Source organism: Larimichthys crocea, unplaced genomic scaffold (assembly GCF_000972845.2).
Source record: "Larimichthys crocea isolate SSNF unplaced genomic scaffold, L_crocea_2.0 scaffold696, whole genome shotgun sequence".
NCBI lineage: Eukaryota > Metazoa > Chordata > Actinopteri > Sciaenidae > Larimichthys > Larimichthys crocea.
This window is the reverse complement of record NW_020859207.1, coordinates 1-10,828: the sequence shown is the minus strand read 5'-3', so window position 1 is coordinate 10,828 and position 10,828 is coordinate 1. Positions and strand designations below refer to the sequence as shown.

General features: G+C 40.9%; 1 protein-coding gene across 1 annotated transcript in view; it reads right to left on the bottom strand.

Moving 5' to 3' along the window:
- Positions 1-2,736, bottom strand: part of LOC113745379 (NLR family CARD domain-containing protein 3-like) — a 3,276-nt gene extending 540 nt beyond the window's left edge. Inside the window, exons 1-2 of the mRNA XM_027276917.1 lie at positions 2,683-2,736; positions 227-1,802 (exon numbers count right to left, since the gene is read on the bottom strand). Coding sequence (XP_027132718.1) covers positions 227-1,802; position 2,683 — 1,577 coding nt within the window. The 5' untranslated portion in view covers positions 2,684-2,736. The remainder of the gene's footprint in view (positions 1-226; positions 1,803-2,682) is intronic.
- Positions 2,737-10,828: the final 8,092 nt, after the last annotated feature.

Here is a 10,828-nt window from a genome sequence, read left to right as displayed (position 1 = left end):
AGCCTTTCTGCAGTTCCTCACAACTGGAATCAGTCTCAGTCGTCCCTGGTTTGATGTGTTGTACTTCTTCAGGTCAAACTCATCCAGAACCTCATCTGACATCTGCAGCATGTAGGCCAGAGCTGAGCAGTGGATCTCAGAGAGTTTCTTCTCTGATCTGTTCTCTGACTTCAGGAACTCTTGGATCTCCTGATGAAGTGAGTGATCGTTCATCTCCATCAGACAGTGGAAGATGTTGATGCTTCTGTCAGGAGAGATATCATCACTGTTCATCTCCTTCAGGTTGTTGATGGCCCTCTGGATGATTTCTGGAATGTTGTCTGTTTGACCCAGCAGGCCTCCTAAGAGTCTCTGGTTGGACTCCAGAGAGAGGCCATGAAGGAAGCGAACAAACAGGTCCAGGTGACCATTTTTACTTTGAAGGGATTTCTCCATGGCCTTCTTCAGGAAGACATCCAGGGTGGAGTAATTCTCCTCCTCCTCCTTCTTCTCTTTCAGGAAGTCCTTCAGTACCTCTGTCTTCTTGTTGGTGTAACAGTGGAACAGGTAGACTGCAGCCAGAAACTCCTGAACGCTCAGATGAACAAAGCAGTAGACTGTTTTCTGGAAGATCACACTCTCTCTTTTGAAGATCTTTGTACAAACTCCTGAGTACACCGAGGCCTCTGTGACATCCAGACCACACTGCTCCAGGTCTTCTTGGTAGAACATGATGTTTCCTTTCTCCAGCTGTTCAAACGCCAGCCTCCCCAGCTTCAGAAGAACTTCCCTGTCAGCCTCCGTCAGCTCCTGTGGACTCGTCTCATGTCCTTCATCGTACTTCTTCTTCTTCCTCTTTGTCTGAACCAGCAGGAAGTGTGAGTACAGGTCAGTCAGGGTCTTGGGCAGCTCTCCTCTCTGGTCTGTGGTCAACATGTGGTCCAGAACTGTAGCAGTGATCCAGCAGAAGACTGGGATCAGACACATGATGTGGAGGCTCCTGGAGGTCTTGATGTGTGAGATGATTCTGCTGGACAGATCTTCATCACTGACTCTCCTCCTGAAGTACTCCTCCTTCTGAGCGTCAGTGAAGCCTCGTACTTCTGTTACCCTGTCAACACATGAAGGAGGGATCTGATTGGCTGCTGCAGGTCTGGAAGTTATCCAGATGAGAGCCGAGGGAAGCAGATTCCCCTTGATGAGGCTTGTCAACAGCACGCTGACTGATGACTCCTGTGTGACATCAGACACGAGCTCTTTGTTGTTGAAATCCAGTGAAAGTCTGCTTTCATCCAGGCCGTCAAAGATGAACAGAAGTTTACAGACAGCGAGCTTCTCTGCTGTGACCTTCTGTAATGTTGGATGGAAAACATGGAGCAGCTTGAGAAGACTGAACTGCTCATCTTTGATCAGGTTCAGCTCCCTGAACGAGAGCAGAACCACCAGACTGACATCTTGGTTCTCCGAGCCCTCTGCCCAGTCCAGAGTGAACTTCAGCACTGAGAAGGTTTTTCCAACGCCAGCGACGCCGTTGGTCAGAACGACTCTGATGTGTCTCTGTTGGTCAGGTAAGGCTTTAAAGATGTCGTGGCACTTGATGGGAGTGTCATGGAGGGTCTCCATCTTGGAAGCTGTCTCAAGCTGCCTCACCTCATGTTGGGTGTTAACCTCTTCACTCTGTCCCTCTGTGATGTAGAGCTCAGTGTAGATCCTGTTGAGGAGGGTTCCACTTCCTGTTTCATCACTTCCTTCAGTCACATGTTCACATCTCATTTTCTGAATGAACTTATATTTATCTAAAACCTCCTGCAGACCAGCACTCACTAAAGAAGAGAAAAAGTGTGAGACAAAACAATTGTTAATATGCTGATTCATTTCAGAAACAATAAAAAAATATATCAATATAAGAATATTTATGGAAGTAAAAGTTTTGAAGTCCAGTTTTGGTTGAACTGTTCCTTCCTCCCTGTAATATTTAAACCGATCCACTGATAAAATCATACAAAATCTGTTCATGTCTTGATATTTAGACCTGTTTCTTTTGAACAGCACGACTAATAAAGTTCTGTCAGTCTTCGTGACATAAAAGCCTCCTGCTGATTTGCAGGTGGAAAACTTTTATCTGAAGCATCAGCTTTGTCAGGCTCTTGTCATCTCGTGTCTGGACTTCTGCAAGTCCTGGCTGGTCTGCCTGCATGTGCCATCTGACCTCTGCAGTTCATCCAGAATGCAGCAGCCCGGCTGGTCTTCAACCCAAGTTACCCCACACTACACCACTCCTCTGCTCCCTGCACTGGCTACTAGTGATTACTCCAATTTGATTCAAGTCACTGGTGTTTGTCTACTGTGCTGTGAATGGCTCAAGCTCATCCTACACCCAGGACATGGTCAAACCAAACACCACAGCCCGTCCATGACGCTCTGCTACTTCCAATCAGCTTGTTACTCCCTCATGACGAGGGGACCAGCTACTACTCAACAAAATCACAACTGTTCACTGTCCTGAATCTACAATGGTGGAACGAGCTGACCACTCACATCAGGACAGCAGAAACTGTACACATCTTCAGCCTGAACACTCAAAAACTAAATGTAGCATTTGAAGCCGTTCAGCTTATTTGATGAAGTTGATGTATTTCAGTGACTCTTGCAGTTTTTAGGATGAAATGCAGCAGATTACATGTTTAAGATCTACAGTCTTACTTTGTACAGTGCTGGTCTGACTGACTGTCTGCAGTCCAGGTCTTGTTCTGGATCTTTCCTCCACAGGAACATGACTCCTCTTCCTCTCTCTGTGAAGACATTTCTTTATAAATAAAATGATTTGTTGATTGTTGTTGAAAAATATCAAGATTTGTCCGACACTGTTGAGAAGCTCAGATGTTCACAGAGGACAGTAAATATGTTGTCATTTTAAATTCAGTTTTCAGTCTGTAAGGAAAATGATTTGATTTCAACTCTCCTGCTTTCATCAACTTTAATTAACAGCTATATTTATATATATAAATCTTTGAGCATTTTATCTTCATCTTCAATGCATCATCTTCATCAGGTCAGTTTACAGTAAAAACAGTCTCTTACTTTGTGTCTGAGGGTCCAGGTTCATCACTGAAGTTCATTGGATAACCTTTGGACTGGTCACTCTTCATAGACAGACAGCTGGATACTGGAGACTCTGCTCTCTGTCTGTTGGACTGAACTCTGCAAACACCAACATGTTTTTATTCATATCACATGACTCCTTGATTAATTATCCAATTAAAGTCATTCAGGAAACTCTAAACACACAAACTGCTGCTGATGAGGTTCCTGTATAATTCCTCTTAGATCAGATTACACCTCTTCTAGGTGACCTGACTGTTATCACAGATACAAAGAGGAAGACAACACAAATGATTTCTCAGTGTCACAATAAGTTTGTTAAATTTTAGATAGCAAATGCATTTTGTTAAAAGATTAATATAGGACCACATAAATGGAAAATATGTAGTCATGTAAATGATTTAGCAGCAGTTCTCTTACTTTGTGTCTGAGGGTCCAAGCTCAATTCTGAAGTTCATCGGATAACCTTTGGACCGGTCACTCTTCATAGACAGACAGCTGGATACTGGAGACTCTGCTCTCTGTCTGTTGGACTGAACTCTGCAAACACCAACATGTTTTTATTCATATCACATGAATCCATGATAAATTCTCTGATAAAAGCAATTCAGGAAGCTCTGAATACATGAAAACCTCTGAATACATGTCATAAACATATTATGACATACATGTCATAATATGTTTGTTAAATCTTAGTTAAAAAATACACTTTGGTGGAAAATGTAATATAGGGGCACAGAAACAGACAAAATGGCATCAAAAATTATTCAAATAAATGAGTTAGTAGAAATTCTCTTACTTTGTGTCTGAGGGTCCAGGTTCATCACTGAACTTTGGAGGATGACCTCTGGACCGGTCACTCTTCATAGACAGACAGCTGGATACTGGAGACTCTGCTCTGTCCTCCTCTTCCTCCTCACAATCAATCATCTTCTGTCTTCAGTCAGTCTGAGAGGTGAAACAATAACACTGACTGTGATCTCAGAACACAAGAATCAAGAAAAACAGGTTTGTTCAAGAGTCACAAACAAGTCAAACAAGACTGAGAGAACAGAAACACACACACAGCTACACACACGTATATATATTATGTATTGTGTACAGGATAAAACAGTCAGACGTTCACCTGGTCAGGTTTCTTTAAATCTCTGCTTGTTTTCTTGGTTTCAGCAGGTTTAATGTGAATTATTCAGCCAATCACGACTTTATGTTGACAGAAGAATCAAAGTGTTGAGTTCATTCAAACATTTCTTTCCTCTACAGTCCACAGAGAGAAAACTGACTCAGAGACTTTGACAGTAAAAGAATAAAAATGTTGGATTAACACTCACCCTGCCTCAGCCTTCACTTTTCCTCCGTCTGCTCTGACTTAAAATGGAGACTGAACAAAATGAACTCTGAACTATTTTAAGATATTTCTTATCAACCTTGATCAGATGGTTTGTGTTGCTCCTCCTCTCTCCATTTACAGGAAACCAGGTGAGTTTATTTGTGTGTGTGTGTGTGTTCTCTTTAACACAATGTGTTTATGAGTGTCTCTCATGGTGTCAACAGACTGAATTAAAATGAGTTTTGATGTTTAAATGATGTAAATAATCTGTTTTGTTTCAGTTTGAACTAAAGTGTTTTAAACTAAACTGACTAAATCAGGAGCTTCACATTTTTAATCACTTCATATTTTTGGGGATGAAACTATTGATTCTTTGTGACTCAATAATCTGAACTGAAGGTCCATTTAACACATTTTTTTACATTATATTTGTTCATGTTAATTTCTGTTTTGTGTCAGAGTTTTGAGTTAGACTAATGTCTGCAGGAAACCAGCCTGTTTTCAATGACAGCATGTAGATTACAGTGCATGTTTACACACAAGCAGAAGATTTATCAATGTATGAGCTCGATAATTCATATTTTTCAGACAATATGCAAAACTTTTCTCTGTTCCCAATACCTTATTTTGCCAACAATTACAATTACAAATCAAATAACTCTTTCCAGAATATTAAATTATGGACTTGTGAGATAAAAAGTGCTACAACACTTGAACGCACCACAGCAGAACAAGAAGATCAGCTGTCCCTGTGTGATGCATGAAATACTGTACCTGCATACAAATAGACCATTTATTATTATCACAGCACAAATGCACATACTTACAAAGGCATATGTAACCCGGTTAAAAACATGAAGTAATAAGTGATGGTTACAGTATCATTCAGTATTAAAATCATATAAACAGTGAGATTAAAAAGGTTGAAATTCATTTTAAAAGTCATGATAAAAATGTTCAAAGCAGTTTAGAAATGATTGTGTTTATTGTTTGATGTAAATGACAATGTGTTTCTGAAAAGTGTCTGAAGCAGCATTTATGGGGTTAATAGTGATCGTCAAGTCTCAGGTGTTTGAAAGAGAGTGAGCGTGATTCAGAGATTTCCTGAGTTCATTTGTGAGCTAGAAGTGCACAAACCAGTGTGTAACTTGTGTGTCTTATGACTGTTTGCACGACAACCAGTAAGGAGAGTGACAAGCTGCATCTTGAGAAACGGGAGGAATTTCTACACGGAGTTCAAAGACTGTTTCCGTTTTGTGCCACTGCAAATGCCAGTATAGGACCGAGTCAGTTCATTACAAGTGGACAGATATTTCTTGAGTTAAACTTTGACTCCCTCAGTTGAACTGCTTGAGGGGTTTTGCTGCTGTTTGAGGACAGAGAAGAGACCCAGACAGAGCGTGGAGCAACCAGGACTTCCCTCGTGAGTTTTCCATCAACGTGGACCACCATCAACCTGACGGAGCACGTGTTGAGATGCTGAGCGGAGGCTGAATCTGCACCTGGGACTGAGGAAGGACGCGACACACCCAGAAATTCAGGTGCGTTCATTTGATTCTGCTCGGTGAGAGTGAACCGGACATTAAGTTTTGGGCCACAGCGAACACAAGCAACGCAACAGGCCTGCAACGGTGCATTTGAGTCCATGATCATTTTAGTGCCGGCTTTAGATTGCATTAAGGTGTGTGTGGGCCCACATATTATGTTTACGTGACTTTGAGTTGGTAACTATGAACTAGTATTTTAAAAGAAGATAATATTTCAAACTGAGTTAATCAGGGTTAAAAACATTTGATAACTATCTTAAAAGAACGCAAAAGCCCTTCCCTAATCAATACAGCTACTAAGGGGAGCGCTACACATACTTAGAAATACTATACAGCTGCTTCAATACCAAGTATACCTGTGATGTCATATAACAGCCACTAGATGGCGCTAAAGTCCAACTGAAAAGTTCAAACCGTTGTCATTGTTTTCTATCTGCTCTGGAAGTCCAAATTTAAAAGCACAATACAAATATTATATTGAATTTTCTGTTTTATCTTTTATTTCTGAGCATTTTTCTCATCCACCTTGTATAATGTGCAACATTATAAATCTGTGAGCTTTTTAAAATGGTTCATTTTTCTGTTTCATCCCAACTGATTGTGAAGTCTGCTGATAATTCTGTGGATTTGTCACTATGGACGACCTCTTTCACTTCCATGTCATCATTTCATCCATTGTTTGTTGTCCACTATAGTTACTTTAGCAGATAAATGTTTTAAAGACAAATATGTGATCAGTTTATAAAATAAAAACTAGCCACCATTATCAGCTGATCTTAGTCGTACAGTGGTTAGCCTCACAACAAGAAGGTTTTTAGTTCAAACCCCAGTTGGGGACTTTCTGTGTGGAGTTTGCATGTGTCCTGTGTCTGTGTGAGTCGTTTGTGGGTACTCCAGCTTCCTCCCACACTTTAAAGACATGCAGGTGAATTGGTGAGCATAGTGTGAATGTGAGTGTGAATGGTTGTTTGTCTCTTTGTGTCAGCCCTGTGATGAACTGCTGACCTGTCTACGGTGTACCACGGTGTACTTGTGGCAGCTGTAGGGACATGTCTCCGGACCGGGAGAGCGAATGCTGTGGTCAGGACTCTGCTTACTGTGTGAGCCTCTTACTGCTGTTGATGAAGGTGTCATACACATTCACAGGCAGTACTGGGAGGACATTATGGTGTTAGGCCACATTAGAGAGCCTGGGGATGACAACGGGGAGCACTGTTATGGGGCCTAAAAACATTTGATCTTTGCTAACATTGGTCTTTAGGCCAGGGAAACAGACCTGTCATCTCCAGCTGCTGTGTTTCAGTACTCCGTACTGTACATGGAGACAGTACTTCACACCTGGCCTGTGAGTTTCCTTCCAGGCCCTCTGACATGGTCATAGAGTACCACAAGTACAGATCATCAAGGTATCAAACCTAATTACATTATTTACATTTGATTCTTTAATGTACTTATATATACTATTTTATAGACACACACATGCATATATATAGTTTACAATTCAAATGTTTCTATATTAATATTCATGAATAAAAGAAGATCAACAGATGCATGTGATGCATTTATTTCAATGATATGCAGATAAACATGTACTTTTAAGTATGACAGTACTTCCCAGCAGTAGCATTCCATTTCCATCACTACATATGTATGTGGTGGATGTAGTGATTTATATTAACATAACAGGGACAGCTGCAGACTTATTTACAAGGTTACAATGTGAAAAATACTTTAGAAGTACATTTCTTATCATTTAGATTGACATTGTTGGCCATCCATTTCAATCTTGAACATAGAGTGAGAACTGCTGGCACACAATCATATAATCAAACATCTGCTACACAAAGCAGATAAACCTATAAAACCTTCAGCATAGAAATTATTCTTTGAACCGGCTCGTTCGCAACTGACACATCACTAGTTCTTACCGGACAAACTGTGGAGGTGTGCAACCAAATAACAAGCATCCAGATAATTCAATCATTCTCATAGAGGTCTCAAGTTTGGTGATCGGAAGCCAACACCTCTTTTACACACTGAATGATAATGAAAGTTAACAAAATGAATACACAGAAAGCATCAACTCAGTTAAAATCCATTTAAAATAAGTGAGAAGCAAAGTGCAGAAAGGAGTTTCAGGCCTGTATCAGGAAAGTGAAGCGATCATTTTGAAGTATTTAACTAAAATATTTAGTGAGCTGGCTTCCCTGATATCTCTAGGCAGTGTGCTCCTTAGTTTCAGGTTGGAATTGACAAAGGTTGCATCCCTGATTTTCCTTTAGCTGTTGCTGTAAATAAACCAGCAGCAGATGATCGCAGTGTTCTTCAAGACAAATAGTTAACAAGGGAGTTAGCAATGTAGCTTGCTGCTGGCTCATTGAGGGTTTTGAATATAAGGAGGAGGACCTTAAAATCAGTTCTAGATGTTACAGGAAGCCAGTGCACAGGTGAACCGCTTTAACACAGAGACAGTCAGAAATACCAGCCAACTTTTTAAGACGACTGATGAAGATAACATGGCCAATTAAACACTGTGCTTTGGTCTAGGAGGACATTAACTGAGACCTTATTTTGATTCTGATTTAGTCTGAAGTCGCTGATTACTTTAGTATGAGCAGTTAGGTCAGATGAATATCGGGATTTGTGTTTTTTTTCTGCAATAATATAAACTGTCACGATGTGAGCAAACAGAACAAACTTCCAAAATGAATTTGAAATATAACATGGAAATTTACTGCAATTCTCAATTTTACAACAAAAAGCAAAGCAAAAAAAAAATCAGTTGAAATAAGTGACAGAGCAGCAGCAGAGCAGTCCAGAGGAACACACAGGGATGATAGTGGACTTGACATTGAGCTGATCTCAGAGCAGTTCAGACTGCAGCGCTGACAGTCATCTCCACTTGTTGTGATTCCTCCGTCAGTCTCTGCTGGATGAAGCTCTCCTCTCCACTCCACCTCCCAGTAACATGGCCCAGTCAGAGCTGATGCTGCTGCTTCAACCTCTCCACCTGATGAGAGAATAAGACAAACAAGAGAAGTCATGAATCAGTGTTCACAGAGACTCCCTTCATCAGCTGTCAGTCAGTGATGCAGCACATCCAGTATAAAGACCAGCAGGACTTCAGTCCTGTTCAGACACAAGTGGAGAGGCTGTGTAGCGTAGCCAGCTTCCTGTCAGCTCTCATGTTAACGTGTTGGAGTGAAGCTCACAGACCTGCAGAGACTTTGAGCATCAAGTCTGTTGACTGCACATTTCACTGAAGCACACAGTGGAAATAAAGTACTGACAGTCCCTGAACGCATCATCACTGCAGAAACAGAGAGACATTCACTGCTCACTTTAATGATGGATTTACTGCTGTTAGAGTTCAGTCACATTTGGACTTCAGCAGAGGTTCTGCTCTGTGCAAAGACCACATGGTCACTAAATGTAATGAAGGTTCTTTGCAGGCTTCAGTCAGACTGATCTGAGAGCTGTGACAAAGATGAACTGATCAGTTCTTTAGTGTTGAAATGAGAGAACAAACACTTTGAGATCAGATCTGATGGTCTGACAGTTTGATGAATGAGGATCACTGTCTCTGTACATCTTGTGATGCTGTCAGCTGTAATCAGCTTTATTTCCTGTAGACATGAGCACAACAACAACAGTCGTCTTCACATCAACTAAAACACATGATCACAACGAGCTTGTGGCTCATCTTATTGGCTGACTGTTCTCTCTCTCTCTCTCTGTCTTTCTGTCCAATCCTGAAGCCTGTCACCGTTCTCCTCTCACAGCTTCACTGAGGAAAGCAGCAGCTGAGAAGGTCGGAGGTTTACAGGAAATACTGGATCTGTGCTTTGATACTAACTGTGTTTAGTACAATACTGCTGAGACCAGCGTTTACTGACTAAACACTCTACTGACCTCAGAGTCTGCAGACTGTAGTGTTGACTCTCCACAAGATCAGACAGAGGCTTCACATCTGAATCCTGTAGCTTGTTTCCTCTTAGGTTCAGCTCTGTCAGATGGGAGGGGTTGGACTTCAGAGCTGAGGCCAGAGAAGCACAGCTGATCCATGACAAACTGCACCACCTCAACCTGAATGAAGAATAAATGATGTAACTTTAGAAGACAATGTTTGAAATCATTCAATGTTTAACCATCTGAAGAAGCTGAAGAAGGTTTAAAATGTAGTTTAGTTGAAATAGTTAGTAGTTAATAGTTGAAAATTATTATTTGTATTTATTCATTTTGTATTATGATTTATTTCAACAAGAACATGATGAGGAATACGAGTTAAATCTTTTCTTGTTATATTCAGGTTTTAATGTGCAGCTCAACATTGCTCTGCCACAGTCAATCTAAACCACATGTAGCACCTTTAGTCCTTACTTGGAGAATTAAGGGATACTCACATCTCTAGATTCTGTAGGAGTTGGGAAATGACACAAAGGAGGATTGGTATACGAACAGGTGATATTTTAATATCAATGAAAAAACAAGAAAATAACATTGGCAGCGTAACTGTACACTTTTTCCAAATTAATAAGGCGCCGTAAAATAACAAACAAAACCAAAAGAATGAAGAGTCCTGTGACTGAGCTATCCTGCTCAGTATTTGGCAAGTTCAGTTCAGGATGGATCCGATGTGTGTTTATTCAATGTCAATTCAGTTTCCTTGTCCTCAGTTTCTTTTTTGTTCACTACTACTACTACCCGGGTAGGGGAGTGTGTGAGTATCTTATCTGTGTTTCTCAGTGTGAGAATCAGAAGGGTCCGGAGTCGTCGAGGTAGGTTCTGTAGCTGGCCACACTGCTGCTCGAACTCTCTCACTCTCTCGTTTCATTTCATACGCCGGTGATCATGACAACAATTGTATAAA